The 24,329-nt window shown below is 38.4% G+C and overlaps 1 protein-coding gene across 1 annotated transcript in view; it reads left to right on the top strand.

Annotated features, from left to right (window-relative positions):
• LOC135465572 (Golgi apparatus protein 1-like) overlaps positions 1 to 18,409 on the top strand; it is a 38,984-nt gene extending 20,575 nt beyond the window's left edge. Inside the window, exons 11-25 of the mRNA XM_064742824.1 lie at positions 1,630 to 1,767; positions 2,040 to 2,189; positions 3,982 to 4,092; positions 5,673 to 5,761; positions 6,159 to 6,273; positions 6,837 to 6,929; positions 8,578 to 8,649; positions 10,852 to 10,914; positions 12,386 to 12,509; positions 12,904 to 13,043; positions 13,635 to 13,736; positions 14,420 to 14,563; positions 15,521 to 15,641; positions 16,286 to 16,389; positions 17,291 to 18,409. Coding sequence (XP_064598894.1) covers positions 1,630 to 1,767; positions 2,040 to 2,189; positions 3,982 to 4,092; positions 5,673 to 5,761; positions 6,159 to 6,273; positions 6,837 to 6,929; positions 8,578 to 8,649; positions 10,852 to 10,914; positions 12,386 to 12,509; positions 12,904 to 13,043; positions 13,635 to 13,736; positions 14,420 to 14,563; positions 15,521 to 15,641; positions 16,286 to 16,389; positions 17,291 to 17,455 — 1,731 coding nt within the window. The 3' untranslated portion in view covers positions 17,456 to 18,409. The remainder of the gene's footprint in view (positions 1 to 1,629; positions 1,768 to 2,039; positions 2,190 to 3,981; positions 4,093 to 5,672; positions 5,762 to 6,158; positions 6,274 to 6,836; positions 6,930 to 8,577; positions 8,650 to 10,851; positions 10,915 to 12,385; positions 12,510 to 12,903; positions 13,044 to 13,634; positions 13,737 to 14,419; positions 14,564 to 15,520; positions 15,642 to 16,285; positions 16,390 to 17,290) is intronic.
• The last annotated feature ends 5,920 nt before the right edge of the window (positions 18,410 to 24,329 follow it).

Raw genomic sequence — 24,329 nt, 5'->3', positions numbered from 1 at the left:
ACTGGATCACTGAGGCTGTCTGTCAGTTACATGTACCCACTGCCTGATGTATTTGTGGCCTTTGCTGGCCCATATGGTGGATGCACTGGATCACTGAGACTGTTTGGGTGAGTTACATGTACTCACTGCCTGATGTATTTGTGGCCTTTGCTGGCCCATATGGTGGATGCACTAGATCACTGAGACTGTCTGGGTCAGTTACATGTACCCACTGCCTGATGTATTTGTTGCCTTTGCTGGCCCAGATGGTGGATGCACTGGATCACTGAGACTGTCTGGGTGAGTTACATGTACCTACTGCCTGATGTATTTCTGGCCTTTGCTGGCCCAGATGGTGGATGCACTGAATCACTGAGACTGTCTGTGTCAGTTACATGTACCCACTGCCTGATGTATTTCTGGCCTTTGCTGGCCCAGATGGTGGATGCACTGGATCACTGAGACTGTCTGGGTGAGTTACATGTACCTACTGCCTGATGTATTTGTGGCCTTTGCTGACCCAGATGGTGTATGCACTGGATCACTGAGACTGTCTGTGTCAGTTACATGTGCCCACTGCCTGATGTATTTGTGGCCTTTGCTGGCCCAGATGGTGGAAGCACTGGATTACTGAGACTGTCTGGGTGAGTTACATATACCCACTGCCTGATGTATTCGTGGCCTTTGCTGGCCCAGATGGTGGATGCACTGAATCACTGAGACTGTCTGTGTCAGTTACATGTACCCACTGCCTGATGTATTTCTGGCCTTTGCTGGCCCAGATGGTGGATGCACTGAATCACTGAGACTGTCTGGGTGAGTTACATGTACCTACTGCCTGATGTATTTGTGGCCTTTGCTGGCTCAGATGGTGGATGCACTGGATCACTGAGACTGTCTGTGTCAGTTACATGTACCCACTGCCTGATGTATTTGTGGCCTTTGCTGGCCCAGATGGTGGATGCACTGGATCACTGAGACTGTCTGGGTGAGTTACATGTACCCACTGCCTGAGGTATTTCTGGCCTTTGCTGGCCCAGATGGTGGATGCACTGGATCACTGAGACTGTCTGGGTGAGTTACATGTACCCACTGCCTGATGTATTTGTGGCCTTTGCTGGCCCAGATGGTGGATGCACTGGATCATTGAGACTGTCTGGGTGAGTTACATGTACCCACTGCCTGATGTATTTGTGGCCTTTGCTGGCCCAGATGGTGGATGCATTGGATCACTGAGACTGGCTATGTCAGTTACATGTACCTACTGCCTGATGTATTTCTGGCCTTTGCTGGCCCAGATGGTGGATGCACTGAATCACTGAGACTGTCTGGGTGAGTTACATGTACCTACTGCCTGATGTATTTGTGGCCTTTGCTGGCCCATATGGTGGATGCACTGGATCACTGAGACTGTCTGTGTCAGTTACATGTACCTACTGCCTGATATATTCCTGGCCTTTGCTGGCCCAGATGTTGGATGCACTGAATCACTGAGACTGTGTTGTCCTTGAAGAAGGATGCTGCATTTTTGTGTTCACCTCTCACTGCTCTTAAGTGCAAAATTCTTGAACCCGGCATTAAATACCAATTATTCAATCAGTCTAATGTATCTCTGATTGCACGTTGCCAATGTTGTTGTTGTTGCACCAGGTGGAGCGCAGCTGTCGTAACGAGGTGAAACGTGTGATGAGGACGAGAGCCATGAGCATCAACTTGATGCCAGAGATAGAAGAACAGTGTATACAGGATCTAGGTCAATTCTGTTCTGAGGGAACTGGCCAGGGAGAGGTAAATCTTGATTTGTGTGCTCTACAGTGATTGACAGCTATGCCAGTGGCTTCTTTTGAACCACAAAAGATAAAAAGGCTTTCATGTTGTCAGAGCATAACATAAATTATTAAAAAAAAATAAATAAATAATATGCATTACATCTGTTTTATTTTTTTATTTAAACAGTGAAATAGAATTCATATAGTTCAAGTATAAAACACTAATGATTTAAATGAAATCTGAACATTTAAATGAAAAAAGATACATATTATTAACTGCTGTGTTTTCAGGAGCTGCGCTGTCTACAGGACAGGTATGATGAATTGACCGGGGACTGTCAGGAGGCCGTCAGTAACTTCACAGAGGCAGAAGACGCTGACATTAACCTGGACGTTATCCTGATGAGGGCATGTATGCCCATGATTAAAATCTTCTGTCAGGTGGGAAAATATCTCTCTCAATTACACCAGGTGGTTAGCCAGAAATGTGAAAGAGAGTGTCCAAACCACCCTTTGGGAGGCTATTTTATTTGAGCTGTATGCCCAGATTTTATTTCTTTCCATCTCTTCTAGTTTGAAGTACGTGCTAAAACAGTGAGCGATGGAAGCAATAATTTCACTCTTCCACTTAGACCAGTGTAAGCTGGGAGCGGAGAGTGTCCAAACAGCCCTTTGAGAGGCTATTTTATTTTTTTTCCAATCTCTTCCCTGTTTGAAGTGCTAAAACAGTGAGTGATCAAAACAATAATTATCTGTTTCACTCTTCCATTTACACTGGTGTGAGGGTAGCAGAATAAATTTAATAGGGATTGAAATCAGTGAGCATCAAATCAAATTTGGAACAGAACCTGGTGTTGTCCAGAACCATTTTCATTCCAAATTGATGCACATTCTCAGGGCTTCTGTTGGTGCTCTCCTTTGTCGCAAATTTAGAACAGTTTTTTGAAACGTCGATGAACTTTGAAAAAGTGTGAACGTTTTTGGCGAAAAGAAAAAGTTACTTTAAGAAATGTACTAGTGCTAAACAAAAACTACCTGGCGAAGTTCTCCTAGTGCTTTTCAGGCATGAGAGTTTTCTGGGTTTGTTAGTGAATTTTTTTTCTCGTGAAAACGTTCATTTACTCTTATTTCAAACGTCCTTGTCTCGGCGAAACAACAACAACACAGTCACACGGCGATTTTACTTGACAGAAATCTACAAATAAAATTAAATGTTTCAAAATGTTTTCAGTCACATAAATGTGTACGTAGTCTGGTTTTCTCCTGTCACACTGTGTTACTTCAATGTATTGATCATATTTCTCCATTTAAATGAACTAATTTTACGAATTTATTTTCTAACAAATTCAAACTGATGGAGGAAATTACATTTTAGTAGGACCCTACACAGATTGGTTGATTGTTGAAAAAAAAAAACGAAAAAAAAAAAAAACACGCTCCCAAACATTGGCCCATTATTTTGAGGGCAATTGTTCTAAATGTAGCATGGAATAAACTCCAGATATAGCTAGTAGAAACCAAGTCTGCGGTACACCAAGACATATGAGACGAATTACGGATGAAGGCCTACAAGAGTCATATGGATTCTGCTCCCATTCAATCAGTTGGTCAGAAAGATTAAGTCATGGCTGCTGATAAAGTATGGCTGAGAAAAATAGTATTGGCTTCAAAATTTGATGAGTGGCTAAAGTGTCTGGGTAAAAAAAATACCGACCCAGATGAAGTCCTCCAGATTTGTTACGTAATCACTGAGGAATTGTTGTGTCTGCTAATTGATTTTTTGATTCATTAACAAAGTGTTTTAGTTTGATGTTTTGATTACATTCAGAGAATATGTTGGATTGATTTTATAGGTTTCATTGACAGGATATGTAGAATTGATTTAATGATTTCTTTCACAGAAATGATTACATTTACCAGATATGTTACTTTGATGTTCTGATTACATTCACAGGATATGTTACTTTGATGTTCTGATTACTTTCACAGGATATGTTACTTTGATGTTTTGATTACATTCACAGGATATGTTACTTTGATGTTCTGGTTACTTTCACAGGATATGTTACTTTGATGTTTGATTACATTCACGGGTTATGTTACTTTGATGTTTTGATTACATTCACAGGATATGTTACTTTGATGTCCTGATTACATTCACAGGATATGTTACTTTGATGTTTTGATTACATTCACCAGATATGTTACTTTGATGTTCTGATTACATTCACAGGATATGTTGGATGAGGAAGATGAGGAGGACATCATGGAGTGTCTTATTGAGAACAAAAACCATGCTGAAATGAATGGCAAATGTGCTGCTGGGATAGAACACCATCAACTTGTGAGTTCATATTTACTTGAAACCTCTCCCTATGCAACATCTTTGTGAGAAACGTAGAACAGATACTAAAAGCATGGCTTGAGAATAGAATTAAATATTGTATTATTTAAGACCACCATAATGCTGGACACCGTCAAATAAGTGAAATATTCTTGAGTACGGCGTTAAACACCAATCAAATAAATAAATAAGTATCGACTGAGAAAGCGTCAATGGGAACTTTTGTGTTACATTAATAGTTCCTTCTTCCTTGATGTTGGTTGCTGTAGATGTTGAGAATGTCCAAGAGCAAGGGAGAGCTCTCAGGGCTGTGTATTAGTATAATAATAACAATAAGTATACTCTTCACAACATAGTGAAGTTCCGCTCCCTACACTCACTCACATCACTGCCACCACTAGACAAGTTTGACCTTTTGAAACCATGCAACACACCTGGGTTTGTTTTGGCTTGGCCTCATCACTAATGTTCTCATGTAAATAGACTTGTTTCAGGTGTCCGTTGACATAATTCTTTGGATACTTGAGATAAGAGTATTTTTATTTATTTATTTGATTGGTGCTTTATGCCACACTGTAGAATATTTCACGCATACGACAGCGACCAACATTATGGTGGGAGGAAACCTTTCAGAGCACAGGAGGAACTCACGGCCATCCCCAAGTTGCTGGCAGATTAAATTATTTAAGCACTTATATGATTATGCTGTATTCAGGAATATTTAACTTATGAGACTGTGCCTCGAATTAAGCTGGGGAGAAAGGCAACATGAGCTGGACTTGAACTCACGAGTTGCAGTGGTTAGAGACTCCTCCAGGGTCATTCTGCAGCTCTAGCACGCTAACCACTGGGCCACAATCCGTCCGACCGACCCCCCCCTCCCCTCCTCCCTCCCTCCGGTTAGTTTTTTTACACTCTGGCTATGTAGAAATCCTCATGCTGACTTCATCTCTGGTCATACATTTAAGTGGGAAGGTCTGCCAGCAACTTGCAGATGGTCATAGGTTTTCCCCATGCAATGCTAGGCCTCCCACCACAATGCTGGCCGCTGTCGCATATCACAAATTGAAATGTTTTTCAGTAGGCCATAGAACTCCAATCAAATAAATAAATAAATTATTGAATAAATAAATACATAAGGAAATCTATCAGCGATGTTTAATAGCAATTGTATCTGCTGCCTCAACTTATTCCCAAAATAAAGAAGGCCAATACATCATGGCACTTTCCTGTTAATCTGTACAGGAGATGCTCTAAATCCTCAATAAATTTAGCGCGTAAAGTAGAACTTTAGACACAGTTTGTAAAGATAATTCATGTGATTTGCAAGACTCAAATGTATTGTACAGGTATGGGCACATATGAACTGTAAAATAACCTGTCTAGGTCAGATAATATTTCTCTTATATAGCAAAACATGTGCTTCATGCATTTTTGGTGAGGATGTAGGGTATTTGAAACCTTACATAAGTATGATAGGGCTATACACTCTGCAAGCTGTCTATTCTTTTGTCATATTTCATGGAAAGGTTTTCAATTTAACTAACTGAAAAAAAGTTTCATCTTTTTTTTTTTTTCAGACATCATTGAAAGATTTTCGATTCAACCACAAGTTCAAGGAGAACTGTAAAACGTCAGTGCTGACTTACTGTAAAGATAAAAAGACCAAGTAAGTCCTCTCATATAGATCAGTGATAAAACAGTGGAGCAAAATTTCCTACTCATCACTTGTATGTGTAGTGCCGGATCAGTTCACTGCATTTGACCTTAATATGGTTATTTTCCCCCAAGCACTTGAAATAAGACATAATTTTTTGCTTATGATTGCCATCAGATATAATATATTTCCATCTATAATATTTGAAAACTTGTACATCATGGTGGGAGGGAGGGGGGCAGGATGTAGAAGATATTATAGAACATTTTATAAGTAGGTATTTGTATGTGATTTGTTGTATTTCTCTGCAAAATGAAGTGGCTCTGTGTGACTCTTAATTCACTGAATCATTTAGCATATGTCATCAGATACATGTATGTTATATGACTTTCAATTCCTCTGTCCAAAGATATAATGTTGTGTCTTGCCTGAGCGAAATCGTGCGAAATGATACATTGTTTGAGGAAAAGCATCGGATAACAAAACCATGTCGCAGACAGCTGAGGTTTGAACTTCTGCAGAGGGTGAGAACTTTGTTTTGTGTTTCCATGTTGGGTTAATTATGTGTATGGTGACATAGTAGACAGTGTATCTAGTACCAAACAGCAGTGGGCAGTGTGGTCATGGTGGATTTAGTGTGTGCGCAAGAGTGAGGGAGGGAGGGAGGGGAAGGGAAAGTGATAGAGTGGGGGTGAGGGGGGAGGAGAGAGAAGTGATAGAATGAGGGAGGGAGAGAGGGGGAAGTTATAGAGGGAGGGAGAGAGGGGGAAGTGATAAAGGGAGGGCGAGAGAAGTGATAGTAACCCTAGTTTATCTGACAGGTCTATTTTTTGTACTCACTAGGGATGTTTTTAAGTTCTTCATTGGACAAAAAGTTTGCAGATTGATAATAGCCATAGATGTAATGAGTTAAACAATAAAAATTTAATTTTTATGTTTATAGCAAAGTTTGTTGTCCATATTCTTGCTCAGATCGTGTAAAAAGTTGCAGGAAGTGCATCATTTTGAACTGCCTCACTTTGTTTGTATAACAAACAAGATTTTTTATGGATGCAGGTGTATTAATTAACTGTGTTTGTCTTTGCAGTCTGAAAATATTGAACTTGATCCTGACCTGAAGAAGGCTTGTCAGAGAGATAAGGAAGAATTCTGTGACCATATTGAGCCTGGTAGAGCCAAGGTTAGTCTTACATGAAGGATATAGTTGTCTCCAAACTTCAAACATGACCCTAGGTTGTTATGTATAAAATCATAGAAAAAGTGTTGAGCTATCTGAGGGCAGAGGGCAACCCTAAGGTCTTACAAGGCTACTTTGTTGTCCCAAATAATGTATGTAAATCTTATTGAGGGGGATGTTAGAAAAGCTACATTTTCAAGGATGCACACTACATGTAAATGTTTTTAGATGTGTCCATCTTTAAGCACCCTAAATGAGGTCAATGCATTTGTCAAAAGTGAAATTAAGCCTCTTTTTTGGACACTGCTGGACATTCTGATGCCAGCTAAACACTGTCATATTCTGATGTTAGGTGGACACTGTCAGATATTCTTATGTTAGGTGGACACTTTCAGATATTCTGATATTAGGTGGAAACTGTCAGATATTCTGATGTTAGGTGGACACTGTCAGATATTCTGATGTCATCTAGACACTATCAGATATTCTGATGTTAGGTGGACACTATCAGATATGCAGATGTCATCTGGACGCTGTCAGATATTCTGATGTTAGGTAAACACTGTCAGATATTCTGATGTCATCTAGACACTGTCAGATATTTTGATGTTAGGTGGACACTGTCAGATATGCAGATGTCATCTGGACGCTTTCAGATATTCTGATGTTAGGTAGACACTGTCAGATATTCTGATGTCATCTAGACACAATCAGATATTCTGATGTTAGGTGGAAAATGTCAGATATTTTGATGTTAGGTGGACACTGTCAGATATTCTGATGTCATCTAGACACAATCAGATATTCTGATGTTAGGTGGACACTGTCAGATATGCTAATGTCATCCGGACGCTGTCAGATATTCTGATGTTAGGTTTGACACTGTCAGATATTTTGATGTCATCTAGAGACTATCAGATATGCTGATGTCATGTGGACACTGTCAGATATTCTGATGTCATCTGGACACTATCAGATATTCTGATTTTAGGTGGACTCTGTCAGATATGCTGATGTCATCTGGACACTATCAGATATTCTGATGTTAGGTGGACACTGTTAGATATATTGATATCATCTGGACACTATCAGATATTCTGATGTCATCTAGACACTATCAGATATTCTGATGTCATGTGGACACTGTCAGATATTCTGATGTCATCTGGACACTGTCAGATATTCTGATGTTAGGTAGACACTGTCAGATATTCTGATGTTAGGTAGACACTGTCAGATATTCTGATGCTAGGTGGACACTGTCAGATATTCTGATGTTAGGTGGACACTTTCAGATGTCCAGTTGCCATTGGGTGAACCATCAGATATTCTGACAGAGCTTGGCCAGGTTTCAAACTTGATCTAAATCTTGTACTGTTAAAAATGTAGCCTCTAGCTATTTTGAAGGCAGTGTTTTGTGGTGGTGAACAATGTTCAGCATGGACTAAGACATATGAAACATACATTTTGAATTAGGTGTTCGCAGAATTTTGCCAGAGCAAAGAGAAAAAATACTGCTAATGGTCACAAAACTTTGTTGAATATAATACAGTCTGTTAGAGTTAGTTATACATCTGCGTGTACATGTGTAGTAGAAATTTATGCACCAAAAACTTACCTTAATTGTTCAGGTGTTGATTTTCTTTCTTAGGTGATTGAGTGTCTAAAGAAGCACCAGAAGAAATTAACAAAACCCTGCAAAAAATTGTTGTTTGTGAGAGAGGTAAGCTGATGTGCATACAAAAATTTGAGTTCTGTGAAATTCATGTGCATATCAAAGATTTTAGTTTCTCCTTTGATATATCCCTGTTTGTTGTGTCACAGACACAAAGACATCCTTTTTGTGTACATTTATTTTGTGCAGTGGCCTTTTCAGTTTATACATTATTTTTATTTGATGATAAAAACGTTTTAATTGTCGTATCAGCTAGTGCTGTCTATCTATTAAAAGGTTGATCCTATATTTCCACAAGAAATACTTTGTTACATGTACGTCCCATACATCTGACCAGCTGGTGCTGATATATGATGAAAGGTTTCCTAGTTTCCCTCAGAAGGTACACATACCTTTTATATCTTTTGTTTCGTCCTGCCTTAAGCCTGACCAGCTGACTGGTATGTGGTGAAAAGTTTCTTCCTAGTTTCCTTCCTTCTCTGCAAGGTTACCTCCCATACTTCCGTTATCCCCACCCATAAACCTACCCGACTGGCTGATATGTGGTGAAAGGTTTCTTCCTAGTTTCCTTTGGTCTGTGCAGGGCTACCTCCCATTCTTCCATTATCACCACCCATAAACCTGCCCGACTGGCTGATATGTGGTGAAAGGTTTCTTCCTAGTTTCCTTTGGTCTGTGCAGGGCTACCTCCCATACTTCTGTTATCCCCACCCATAAACCTACCCGACTGGCTGATATCTGGTGAAAGGTTTCTTCCTAGTTTCCTTTGGTCTGTGCAGGGCTACCTCCCAAACTTCCATTATCACCACCCATAAACCGACCTGACTGGCTGATATGGGGTGAAAGGTTTCTTCCTAGTTTCCATTGGTCTGTGCAGGGCAACCTCCCATACTTCCATTATCCCCACCCATAAACCTGCCCGACTGGCTGATATGTGGTGAAAGGTTTCTTCCTAGTTTCCTTTGGTCTGTGCAGGGCAACCTCCCATACTTCCGTTATCCCCACCCATAAACCTGCCCGACTGGCTGATATGTGGTGAAAGGTTTCTTCCCAGTTTCCTTTGGTCTGTGCAGGGCAACCTCCCATACTTCCGTTATCCCCACCCATAAACCTGCCCGACTGGCTGATATGTGGTGAAAGGTTTCTTCCTAGTTTCCTTTGGTCTGTGCAGGGCAACCTCCCATACTTCCGTTATCCCCACCCATAAACCTGCCCGACTGGCTGATATGTGGTGAAAGGTTTCTTCCTAGTTTCCTTTGGTCTGTGCAGGGCAACCTCCCATACTTCCGTTATCCCCACCCATAAACCTGCCCGACTGGCTGATATGTGGTGAAAGGTTTCTTCCTAGTTTCCTTTGGTCTGTGCAGGGCAACCTCCCATACTTCCGTTATCCCCACCCATAAACCTGCCCGACTGGCTGATATGTGGTGAAAGGTTTCTTCCTAGTTTCCTTTGGTGTGTGCAGGGCAACCTCCCATACTTCCGTTATCCCCACCCATAAACCTGCCCGACTGGCTGATATGTGGTGAAAGGTTTCTTCCCAGTTTCCTATGGTGTGTGCAGGGCTACCTCCAATACTTCCGTTATCCCCACCCATAAACCTACCGAACTGGCTGATGTGTGGTGAAAGGTTTCTTCCCAGTTTCCTTTGGTCTGTGCAGGGCTACCTCCCAAACTTCCATTATCACCAACCATAAACCGACCTGACTGGCTGATATATGGTGAAAGGTTTCTTCCTAGTTTCCTTTGGTCTGTGCAGGGCTACCTCCCAAACTTCCATTATCACCAACCATAAACCGACCTGACTGGCTGATATGGGGTGAAAGGTTTCTTCCTAGTTTCCTTTGGTCTGTGCAGGGCTACCTCCGAAACTTCCATTATCACCAACCATAAACCTGCCCTACTGGCTGATATGTGGTAAAAGGTTTCTTCCTAGTTTCCTTTGGTCTGTGGAGGGCTCCCTCCCATACTTGCGTTGTCCTCACCCATAAACCTGCCCGACTGACTGATATGTGGTTCCAAGTTTCCTATATAAACTGTGCTGAGTTACCTCCCATACTTCCGTTATCCCCACCAAACTGTGCTGAGTTACCTCCCATGCTTCCATTACTATAAATCAAATAACAAAATAAATGTATATTATTGTTGCTGTCATGTTTTATCTGTAAGTGGTGAATCGAAGTCATCAGTCACAGAGATCAAACGATTACTTGATCAGTGAGCAATCCTCGTCTGTTGTTGTATTTACAGGAGGTGGAGGTAAAAGAAGGAGCAGATTATGCTCTGATGAATAACTGCAAAAAAATGATAAAGGTAACAAAGCTCATTGTATTTTTTGATACAGAATGTGTTTGAAAGAATGAATGTCCTTATAATTAACTTAAATTGTAATTTGGCGGCTTGTGTCTTAAGGAACAATAGATTACAACTATATATGTGGAAAAAGGCAAAAAGTCTGAAATCTTAAGGTACCCTAAATGACATAAAACTACGCCCGCAAAAGTGCATTTTTAGTGGCAAGTGAATGTCACAAAATATTATTTTTGGTGCTGAAACTTACAATTTTCCAGTAGAATATCATCCCATGTTCCAAACAAACCTCAATACACCTTGCTATATCATTAGAACTCTCAGAATCAGGAAAATGGTCATGTTAGTCTATGGACGAAATTTATGGTCTTCTCACTATTCTGTAGCACTAGTATTCCCAGTAACTCAATAAGCTAGCTTTAGGTTAAATATATGCACATTTTTCTGATATATTCTGTTCTGTAAATTCACACAAATTTCAGACTGTGCATCAATTCTCCATAGTTGTAAAATCATGTTGCAATTTTGTTTTTATTCGTGGTTATTGTGTTTGGCCTATGGTGAATGATTGATCACTGTTGTTGGATGTTACTGTATTTATAGGGTTATTGTTTTCATCTGTTTCATATTGTTGCTGTCATAGGTTTACTGTTCTCATCTGTTTGATGTTGATGGTGTTATTGGTTTATTGCTCTTGTTCGATGTTTTGTGTACTTGTTGTTGTCATAGGTTTACTGTTCTCATCTGATCTTTGATGTTGTCATAGGTTTACTGTTCTCATCTGATCTTTGATGTTGTCATAGGTTTACTGTTCTCATCTGATCTTTGTTGTTGTCATAGGTTTACTGTTCTCATTTTATGTTTGGTGGTGCTGTGTTTATAGGTTTACTGTTCACATCTGATGGTTGATGTTGTTATTGTCATAGGTTTACTGTTCTCATCTGATGTTTGGTGTAGCTGTGTTCATAAGTTTGCTGTTCTCATCTGATGTTTGCTGTTGCTGTGTTCATAGGTTTACTGCTCTCATCTGACATTTGGTGTTGCTGTGTTCATAAGTTTGCTGTTCTCATCTCATGTTTGGTGTTGCTGTGTTCATAGAGTTACTATTCTTATCTGTTGTTTGATGTTGCTGTATTTATAGGTTTACTGTTCTCATCTGTTGTTTGATGCTGTTGGTTTCATAGGTTTTCTGTTCTCATCAAAGGTTTGGTAGTACTGTGTTAATAGGGTTACAGTTCTCATCAAAGGGTTTGGTGCTGTTGTTGTCATAGATTGTCTGTTCTCATCAGTTGTTTCATGTTGCTATCATAGGTTTTCTGTTCTCAGCAGTTGTTTCATCTTGTTATCGTAGTTTTTCTGTTCTCATCAGTTGTTTCATGTTGTTATCATAGGTTTACTGTTTTCATCAATTGTTTCATGTTATTATCATAGGGTTACTGTTCTCATCTGTTGTTTGGTGGTGTTCTTCCCTCAGGTTTACTGCCCCCATTCGGAGCCTCATCAGATTCTGGACTGTCTGAAGCAACATCAGACAGAAGACGACTTTGACCAGAGATGTCATCGAACTGTCATAGAGCGACAAATCATGCAAAACAAAGGTCAGTAGATTAGAGGACAAAGATAAAGATGGGGATGGGCTGTGATCTAGTGGGGCTTGCTTCACAGTCTGTATGATGCATGAAGTGCAAGTTCAAACCTGAATTTGGTTGGACCTTAATTATAATAAGCGCTCCACATCACTTGTGAGGTCATTTGCGCCGTCTAAGGTACGTTAAGGATCACTTGTCTTCCACCATTGCGGTGTACATATCTGTACATCACATTCACTAAATTATGAACAGTCGGTGGTTTACCCCATTCGCTTCAGTTTCCTTTACCCATAAAATTGATAGCCGTAGTATAAATGAAAAATTCTTGACTGTGGTGTTTAATAACAATTTTAAATCAAAATAGTATACATGTTACTCATTTGATTTCTATTTTGTTTTGCAGATTATCGACTCAACCCACAACTTCAGGAAGCCTGCACTCAAGATGTACCAAAGTTTTGTCGAAGTGCTCTGGCCAAAACACCAAGTGATTTGATGGAAGGCAAAGTCATAGCCTGTCTTAAAAAACAGTTTAAGATTAATGTAAGTCAGGCGGAATAGTTCCCCTGTTTATGCCTAAACAGGAAGCAAGCATTTTGCTGTTAGAAAATGACAAAATCATTTAGCCAAGAAATGTCATTGAATCAAGACTTGAGCAAACACTTCCACCCTACTGCTGTTACGCTAAAAATTTCCCCAGAAAAGTGCTTTTATTAACAAGTATTTTAAACAAAATATTACCTTTGATGCTGGAACTTAAATTTTTCCAGGAGAGTATCCTCTTGTAACCTTTCAAATGAAGCTCAAAACATTCTTCCAAGATCAGTAGACCCTCAGAATCAGGCCAAATGAGTACATGTACATGTCTGTGTAATTTGGCAATGGAGGTAATATAGTTCTATCTCTTGCCTGGGAAGGTCTGGCAGTAACCTGTGGGTAGTGGCGGGTTTCTTCCCACCATAATGCTGGCCACTGTCTTATAAGCCAAATATTCTTGAGTGCGGTGTGAAACACCAGTCCTATGAATAAATAAATTCTGGCATGATTAGTCACACAAATGGTTGTAAAGTTGGATGAGCTGCGCGTTCATTAACACTTACTCAGTTTAAAACCTGTAACTTTATTACATTGCAGAGATTATCGCAAAAGTGTGAGATGTACATAAGGGAGGTAATCCATGATGCAGCTCTGGACTATAGGCAAGATCCTGTGCTGGCTAACGCCTGTAAAGATACGGTAAATTTAATTTAACTGAATGTTTCCAAATGTTTTAAGCTGAACATGTAAAAATAATAATATCTTTATTTAACCAAGGTAGTTCAGTACATTTACAAAGCTCTGCCCGGTTTCCTCCCACCATAATGATTGCTGGTGTCGTATGAGTGAAATATTCTTCACTACAGCATAAAACATGAATCAGATAAATAGATAAAATACAACCGTGAACACATCTACTGCTATGACTAATTCAGTCAAGTAAGCATAATTTAAATTTTGTACACACCTTCCTTACGACTATGACACATATAAAGTTAAAATTTTGTATGTACATTCTATTTTTCTATGAGTATAACTCTATAAAGCATTCAAAATAGTACACATATTCTTCACAACCGGCAGTAACACGAGTGTATATTCCCCAACGTTTACTGTGTGTTGGCCTTGGTGGCAACATAAAAGTTGTTGCCAGCTTTCACAAGTCTCTTCCGATGGCCTGACACAAAATTCGTTGGAGATCACGTTCAAACTCAGAATGGCTTGTAACTAGAATTGATCATAAAATATTTTGAAAACTTTCACAGTGAAAGATAGCTCTTGTCTTGTGTACATTTTCACAACACAAGAGTTGAGAGAGATGTACATATATGTGTCTGTTTTATCAATACTCAAGATATGTGGTTGACTACATGTTACCTCAGATAAAGGAGCAGTGTGCTGACGCCTTGGTACAGCAACCTGATAACAAGGTAAACGAAGCTGTTCCTGATGAGAAAGGTGCTGTGGAGGAGTGCCTGAAGAAACTTCTCAAACAGAAGAAGATTAAGGAGGACACCTGTGCTATGGTGAGGACACATCTCCCCTGTGTAATACTTGTCATGAACACAAAGTTGTCTTTGCCACAGATAAGCCTATTTTTGTAATGGCTGTCATGAAAACCAAGTTTTCTTGGCCTATACACAAATAAGACTATTTTTGTAAAATTTGTCATGAACACGAAGGTCCGGTTGTTCAAAACTGGTTTTAAACTCAGTACCAGATTTGACTTTGTCAAGTCTTCAATTTTGTACTTAGTCTTAAACAAATCGTGTACCATTGCATTAAATATTCAGTAAAACTGCTGCTGTTATACTTGAATTTTGGAGAACTGGATTGGATGCTGAGTTAGGCTACAATATTAAATGTAAAATGCGACCTAATACCAGTATTAGCTAATACACTGTCAAACAACTGGGCCCTAGTCTTCTTGACCTATACACAGATAAGCCTATTTTTGTAATACTTGTCATAAACACCAAGTTTTCTTGGCCTATAATACAGGATTAATGATATTTTGTAACATCAAGTTCAATATGAGGGATCTGGGGATATTATAATGTTTCCACTGGTCCATGAAATCCATGAAAGTCTTTAAATTTGTTTGAAAAAGTTCTTGAAAAAGAGTTGATTTTGGGATAAGTTTGAGCATGTTGCAAGTATATGATTGTTTAACATTAAATATCGTATTGCCCTAAGCCTGAAAAGTCATATAAATAACCTACTAAAATAGTATCCACGATTAATAAATATGTACAAGATTATTTATACTTTAACTGCATGGTAAATGCTGAAAAAACATAGGATGTTTGGTCCTTTAATATCCTTGAAAAACATTTTCTTTAAAGGATTGAGAACTGCATTTACCTTTTATCCTAAATAGAGAGTTACTTTTATTAGAACTAACTTAAATATTTGGTTTGACTGAATTGTTGTGGTGAATGGGGTTATTCCTAAACAAGAAACAAACCGTTTTTCTTTTGTAGGAGGTGTCCCGAATAATCGCAGAGGGACAAATAGATGTACACATAGATCCACTGTTACACTCGGCTTGCGTCAGCGATATCCGACACCATTGTTCTGACGTCAAACCAGGACAGGGGCAAGGTGAGTAGTGAAGTCCAGCAAAGCTCTGGAATTTGATTCCCGATTTTCCAAGTCTGAAAAAGTCTTATATAGCTAGATATCCAGCTCTGAAATTTTGACCTCCATCAAGAACAAATATCATCTAAGCATTTCATGCTTTTCGTATTAGTAAAGCCCAGATATATTTTCAGTGGTGTTATCTCTAATCACACTGAAGATTACCCAACAATGTTGTGGTACTCAAGGTAGAATTTGCTTTGGAATTTTTGACTAAAACTTGTGAAAAAAGTCATGGACTTTATAGTCAGAAAGTTTGATTGCCTATATTACTTTTCTTGTTTTACACATATATTTCATACATTTATTAAAAGTGTCTCATTCTGGGCCATTTTCGATATTCTTCTGCTTTCTTTGTTTCCATGAGCTCATTGGCAATAAGCAGGTGAAGGTGCTCACTTGTCTGGTCTTGCATGAAGCTCGTTTACCAAAGGTTGGTGATTTACTGCTACAGGCAGAACAGTTTCCAGAACAGTGTCATGAGTGTGGTGCTGAACAACTGTGAAATAAATGAATATTTCTTGTACAGGTGATATAAAAGTGTTAATTTCAGCAAGCCTTACTGTATTCTCACAATCAACCTCCGGGTTTACCTTACATTTTTACAGTTATGTCGTGTCTGTTGTCGTTGTTGGAGGACAATGTCAGAATAACACCAGCCTGTAAAGAAAAATTACAACAGAGGAAAGAAATGTGGGAATTAGCCGCAAAGGTAAGGAGGGGCTGTTGTGACCAATCAGATTGTTTGTCTTAGGTGTGCAAGGGAGACTCGAGCTAGGTTTCGTCGTACAACATTGATTTAGAAATGTGGTCTATATGATCACGTGACTAAACGTAATGCTGAGAGATTTCACAGGATGACCTACCCTATTTCTTCTAATTTTTGGGACACGTGGTCTGCTCTTTTTAGCCGTTATACATCTAATTGTAGCAGGAATATTTAGTTACTGTTTTCTCGCATGGTTTGTTCATCTAATGAACAACATACTCATATCTTTATGTATAATATTCTGCTTTTAGAACCACTGATATCTGTCCCAAAAATTGGTAGGATTAGGGTACTTGGAAACAAGACTAACCCAAAACTTGGCGTAACTAGTTACCTTATCGAAAACAGTCGAGGAAACACCTACACCGAAGGGAAAAAAAACAACTTACCTTGTGAGGATGTTTTTTTTGACTTGGTGTGTTGTCTATAATTTTATGACGTGGGAGACAAAAAAAAAGTTTATGAAGAAGAAAAAAATGTTGGATTTACTGTAATTCTTCAGCCATTTTGCATATTTGTAAGGTGTTTTTTCAAGAATATTCTGAAGGCATTATACTGAGTATACTCATTTGTAAAATGATACATTCCGTGAAGCCATGAAATTGGCCAAACTAAAGAGTGGTTTTGCCTTGAAATTCAGGTTAAAAATATGCATAAGTTGAACTGAAATGCCCTTTTGTGTGCAAAGAAGGTTGAGGAATTAGGGTAGTAAAATAATTGGACAACACAATGTAACTTTTTTTATTGTAGATGTTCTGTGATAATAACAGGAATACATAAAAAATGATTCAAATTGATTAATTGATTTGTTATTTTATCTTTTTGTTGTCTTTTTTGTCCCCAGGTTGCTCCACCAGAGAGTTTGAAGGAAGTCATGGAAGGAATGTCCACTTCGCCATCCAGAAATTATTTCCTTGGTGTTTTGGTGACCATAATTGGGGTTATTTTTATTATGGGCCTTTCATGTGGCCGTGTAACAAAGAGAGTACGATTGGACAAAAATAAGTAGTGCATTTACTGCATTTGTGAAAATGTGAATTTTGTTGAGATGTTGACAAGCTTTCTGTAAAAAAACAAAAAAAAAACAAAAAAGAAACGAAAAGAAGTCTTTCTGAGAAGATGATGCGTCACCTTGGGACAGCAACAACAACAACAGTAGCTTCAGCAAAATTTGGTACCCATGATACAACAACAACAACACATCTTGCTTAGTGAGAAAATTGGTAAATTTTGACAGCCTATTCACTTAACTAAAATGGGATTTTTTTTTCATAGGTTGCTGATGCTGTGAATAATGTTGCTTTAAATTGAATTTAAATTTAAAGTGAGGGGTTCAAACGTTTCACATGTACATGAATGTCCATTTTTTAGTCTGTGATTGGAAGTGTTAATGCAAGAGATTTTAAGTCTGAGAGTACAAGTTATCACAATGATCTGTTCATCAATTCGACCTTGGGAGACGTAAATTTTTACACTTAAAGCAAGTTTGCTTTTAGTAATTGTTGTAGTAAAAGTGCACCTAAAAACTATGTTATCTACGCAGTTTCACTGACAAGCTCAAACACACAGACGTGACAAATGGTGACAAAATATGTATATTGTATATTTTATTTGACTTCAGTTTTCCTTTGCTCGTTAGCTAATGGTATTTTCTTGTGATAGAAAGAAAACTACACAAGACTTGGGGTGTTGGAAAGCAAGGGAGGGGAGGGGATGATATGGGATGGGGGTGACGGTCACACTGCACTGAAGGGTTTTTACACATGTACACAGTTTGTTAACATGGTTCCACAAAACTGAATCTGGAGCCAGAGACAGCACTGAAGGGCTTTTATACATGTACACAGTTTGTTAACATGGTCCTGCAATGCTGAATCTGGAGCCAGAGACAGCACTGAAGGGCTTTTATACATGTACACAGTTTGTTAACATGGTTCCACAAAACTGAATCTGGAGCCAGAGACAGCACTGAAGGGCTTTTATACATGTACACAGTTTGTTAACATGGTTCCACAAAACTGAATCTGGAGCCAGAGACAGCACTGAAGGGCTTTTATACATGTACACAGTTTGTTAACATGGTCCTACAATGCTGAATCTGGAGCCAGAGACAGCACTGAAGGGCTTTTATACATGTACACAGTTTGTTAACATGGTCCTACAATGCTGAATCTGGAGCCAGAGACAGCACTGAAGGGCTTTTATACATGTACACAGTTTGTTAACATGGTTCCACAAAACTGAATCTGGAGCCAGAGACAGCACTGAAGGGCTTTTACACATGTACACAGTTTGTTAACATGGTCCTACAATGCTGAATCTGGAGCCAGAGACAGCACTGAAGGGCTTTTATACATGTACACAGTTTGTTAACATGGTCCTACAATGCTGAATCTGGATCCAGAGACAGCACTGAAGGGTTTTTACACATGTACACAGTTTGTTAACATGGTCCTACAATGCTGAATCTGGAGCCAGAGACAGCACTGAAGGGCTTTTACACATGTACACAGTTTGTTAACATGGTCCTACAATGCTGAATCTGGAGCCAGAGACAGCACTGAAGGGCTTTTATACATGTACACAGTTTGTTAACCCGAGTCCCTAAAGTCCATCTATATAGTAGTGTAAATGTATGTGCTTGATCCGCAAATCTCACACTAGTCAAGAGTCATTGTCAGTCAACTTTGTTCACACTCATGAGCATGTTCTTACTGTAGTAACACCAAATACTTCTGAAACAAATTTTAGATAAAGGCATAGATGTAATAAGTATGACTTTGGCCAGATAAGGAAATGTCATGTTTTAACCCTGAGTGACCTTGGCCAGGTGAGGAACTGGCATCCTCTAGTGCTGAGTGACCTTTGCCAGATAAGGAACTATCATGTTTTAGCGCTGAGTGACCTTGGCCAGGTGAGGAACTGTCATCCTCTAGTGATGAGTGACCTTTGCCAGATAAGGAACTATCATGTTTTGGAGCTGAGTGACATGGTCAGATAAGGAACTGTCATGTTTTAGTTGACCACTTACAGTACTGTCATGTTTTGGTGCAGAGAGACCTATGCCAGATAAGGAACTATCACGTTCTGGTGCATAGAGACCTGTGCCATATAAGGAACTATCATGTTTTAGTGCTGAGAGTCCTTGGTCACATATAGAACTACCATGTTTTGGTGCAGAGAGACCTGTTCGAAATAAAGAATTGTCATGTTTTAGTTTTGAGAGAGCTTGGCTAAATACAGGTCTGTCAGAGTCGGGATATTGTGTAACAACTGTGGCTGGAGACCTCAGGAAACCGTTTGATTGTGCATTTGAAGGTTCGACTGATTGCCTGCATACATTGACATGGTTGACATATTTATTTCTTTTTAATGTTATGAATGTTGGTAGATAGATATCAAAATAGTAAAATGAAGGAGATAAAAATTTGTAGTTTATGAGTAGTCCTTGTTTTCTTTGGTGATTATTAAGCCAATCCCATTTTCTCAAAATGTGGATGAAATGGTTTTAGAACTGCTTTTTTTGGCACTATTTGCTAAGCATCTGTGCGTTACATTCCCAAATCTGTGAGAATCTTCCTCTAGGTAAGTTATGAATAATGTAAAATGAAATTCTATAAGATGGTGATATGTGAAGTTAGTAAGGGTTTGCTCATTTAGAGCTTTGTGTTGTTTTTTTAGGGGGAGGGGGAGGGGAGTGAGTGTATTCAAGACTAAGCTGTTGGGAGGGATATGTGTTGAAAGAGTGATTTCACATGGCAGTAGTGGAGCCTGTTACAGACAGAAGGAAATGGAATGATAAATATTTGAACATTGTTCCAAAGATTTCCTCATTAGGTGTGTATGTGTAACACTCCAGGATCATCAAAAAAATAAATAAATAAAATTAAGTGGGTTACGATCGTATAAATGCGTAATCGTTGCTTTATTTGTAATGAGGTATTTTTGAAGGGGGTAGTCTTCATATTTTGTACAGATTCATTAAGTGTTTGTCATGCATATTTTCTTATTATACAAGTAGATGAATTAATGTTCTCTCGTCTTGTGCCAGGGTTTTCCTGACTGCTGTACAGAATATTTCTTTATGCTGAATGTTTCAATCTTCCATCGAGATGCCACCGACTGCTCCACTGTAAAAACTAGAAATAGTTAAATCTATCCAAACACCAAAGTAAACCCTCTGGTTTTCAATCCGCTGAGGCAAATTGTATTTATTTGTTTTTTAATTCAGGCGAATATACCTTGCCGTATTGATAACAAAGTGACTAATTAATGACTCAGACAGTGACTTATAAAACAAAGTTTGAAGCAGGATTCATTTGATCTCTCTTGGTGTAATTTTGAAGAAAAAGCCAATTATACTATGACATTTGAGTGATCAATACTAATCAGTTTTCTCCGACGCCCATGTGTGCATAACACTTCGCTATTAATTATGTATGTGCACATGTATATCTTTGGCTTTTACTTGCATGGCTGGAAACATTTTTGAGCCAGTTTTCAGTTAGTCTTCTTTTCTTGTGTGTAGACGAAATGAGAAGTGGTAAATTGAGGAAAGATAGCTTTTGCTTACTGTGTAAATTTAAGAGAGTTTGAAGTGAACTTCCAAGGTCAATTCAGGAGCCTCTGCTTGTATTGAACGTATTTCTTAAAATGATTCCCTTTTTTGTCTGAAGGATCAAATGACGATGTATGTGAATATGTGATGCAGCTATTTTATTACTCATCCAGAAAATACGTTAAAACTTCCATCAAGTGGATAGCATCAAAGTTTGCTGTGCGCATGTTTGTATAATAAAAACTGATCTGTATTGTGGAGTAAATAGATGTAACTGTTTTTAGGCGTACATATAAGTTGATAAAAGCAAAAGAAATAAAATCACTGACTTACGTGATCAGTCAGAAGTGTGACAGATTTTTGGTCCACTGTCTGTGTATATTCTCATTAGTAGTAAAGGTTTGTTAGATATTTTTAAATCCCATTTTAATAAGCTTGGACATTTTACAAATAAAATCAAAACAATTTGTGGGACAGTGATCATATGTGATATCTTAGTGTGAAGGATAGTTTGCTCTGTATTTCCACTTACAGTCTTAGGTGCATGACATAATACTTCATGTTATGTCATGAAAAATTGTCTTAATTTTGGCTTGCCCTTCTTTGATGTGGTATGCTTGTCAAAACATCACACATGCACCTGTATTACCTGTAATCATAGGGGATCATTCGGGATCTCCTTTAAGAGGTTATTACAAAAGTATTTGGATAACAATTTTGCCTTTAAAGAAAAAACAAAACAGAAAAAAGAAGTCTGCATGTTAGAGAACTAGCTTCTCTCGTCCTGTTCGACCATTTTTCAAGGTACGGTGAAGTGCTCCAAGAGGCCGAAATACCTGCAGTTAATTAATTTTTTAATTCCTATAAAAATGGTGTAAAGTTTTATGTTGTGGCCAGAGTACACGTCGTATATGGTAAATGGCGTTCACATTGTGCAATTTATCATATCCTCTCGTCGAATTCGAGTGGTCTAATTAAACAGAAACAAATCATTCGTCATATTTTCACGATAAATTGCAGCGTGTGAAAGCAGTGCATAGTATCCAAAGTATTTACTTGTCTACACAATCTTGAGAATTGACAGCGAAGTTCCGCTTCCAAAACTATGTACACCACTGTTCAAACGCACAGGTGTAGGTCCTGTTCGCTACGTGCCATTGTCCGTCTTGACAAACTTTCTTCAGTGTGCAGAGTTGCACAATTGAAATGTTGGTTGACTGTGACGCTTTTGGTCACGTTAACAAGATATTTATGAAACGATTACAGTATATTTAATTCTCGTAGAGGGTTCAGGGAATTTTCCTTCAAAAATTCCGTTAATTGCACTACAGTGCGTTATACTGGAAGCAAATGTCGTGATTTTAACACCCAAACCCATATGACAAACAGAATCTTCTGTTAGAAATGTAAGCACAAGTTTAATACATTAACAAAGTGGGTTTTTTTTTTTTCACAGCCTGAGCGCTAGTATTAGCACAGTGTTTTCTAACACCAGTCAAAGAGTCGAGACCTATATGGGGCTGAAGCGGTTTTTGTACAGTCGGATATGTACTATTACTCACAAACACTGCATGTACAGACTTAATACGCGTATATTTCTAAAAAATCTGCTTAAATCCATATCGAATGGTTCTTCGTGTAAATATGTGCTCTGTGTAGGTATATATTACTATGGATCCATGCAAGTCTTAGGACATCCTCGGGCATTTGCGAACAAAGCTTGAAATCTGTTTTCTCTTTCAAGTCCGAAACCGATGAGTTGGTTGTGGATATTCCCATTGAATCTGTTGTGGATATTCCCATTGAATCCATTCACCAGTGAATGGGAAAACATGTATTATACTCATCAAACTTGTTCAGATATTTTACATATAAAACCTTAAGTAATGATACTCGTGCAGCTTGTTAAAGCGTACAGTTCGTATAGAGTATTATCTACTTTTTGAGAACCACGATTTGAATTATTAACCGTATTCATTTTTCTGTAGTGTTTACTTTTAGGTTTGAATTGGTTGTATATACTATGGTATTCACAATCTTCATATCGCGGATTCTAATGCTTCGTTCGGTTTTTAAAAAAGCCTGTAGGGCCGATTCGTATGAAACATTCATAGAAACTAATTTGTCATTAAGCAGATATTTTTTCCTTGTTGACCACAATCATGAGTTAATATGTGCTATGAACTAATTATGCATAGAGTTGACCAGTTTGGAGAAAATATCCTAAAAATGTTAATCGATATCCAAGAAAATCAACTAATTTTTTTGCCAATACATGTAATTTTAAAGACCAAGAATCTGCGGTTGAATCTTTTGGCAGGTATCTTCTGACTCTTGGTATAAAACTGTCATAATTACACTTATTTCTAGCTAGACATGCATGTACCTGTTTTGCTGTAATCCATTTTTTTGTGTGTTATCTTTATTTTTACTCCTAATGCATTTTGTATTCTCATCTCTATCTTCCCAGGACCTGATTTCACGAAACAAACTAAAGTTTGAGAAAGAGTTTAAAAAGTTAGTTTCTTCTACATATGCATGGTCAAAATGAAACGTCAAAACTGAGTTGATCATATTCGGAAGAAACTTGAGAAACTACGAGCTCAAATTTGAGTTCGTTTCTACAAATCGGAGCCTGATTTCGTGATATGGCTTACTTTTAATGTAACATCATAAGTTATTTGTAACATTTACTGTGTACATATATTTTATCTCTGATTGGAAATCTAGTGGAAATGAAAATTCACACTGTAATCTGATTGATGGAAATGAAAATTCACACTGTAATCTGATTGATGGAAATGAAAATTCACACTGTAATCTGATTGATGGAAATGAAAATTCACACTGTAAATCTATGTAATAACAATTTCCAATGCGGCATTCTGGATTCAGTGATGCGCACGTGTTTGGTATACATGAACAGGTGTTCACCCGTTAGGCTGTTATTTGGCCTACAAGTGTTTCTGGTATGAGCGTTTTAAATCATGATATAAGGTAATCCAACAAGGTTATCTTGGTGTAAAATATTCCTGTATGCACACGTGTCAGTGTAATGTTGCTTTCCTTAACATCAGTCTGTGAATATGGTGTTGATTTCAAATAAACCGAACCAAATTATATGTTAATGTTTCCTTATTATTTTTGTTGTTATATGGAAGGAAAGTGTGCATTTATAGCTAACTGGTAAGTTCACCATAACTTAAAGGTGCATGCGAGTCCATCTGACACACTGGGATTTGTAGTTTTGTCTTTCTGGCATTACGTTTGGAGGATCCTGCCACAAGAAGACACAGTATGTGACACCTCGTCTTCATAAGAAAAA

This window comes from Liolophura sinensis, chromosome 5 (genome assembly GCF_032854445.1).
Source record: "Liolophura sinensis isolate JHLJ2023 chromosome 5, CUHK_Ljap_v2, whole genome shotgun sequence".
In the NCBI taxonomy this organism is placed as follows: domain Eukaryota; kingdom Metazoa; phylum Mollusca; class Polyplacophora; order Chitonida; family Chitonidae; genus Liolophura; species Liolophura sinensis.
The sequence above is the reverse complement of the archived record's forward strand: the minus strand, read 5'-3'. Positions and strand labels throughout refer to the sequence as shown.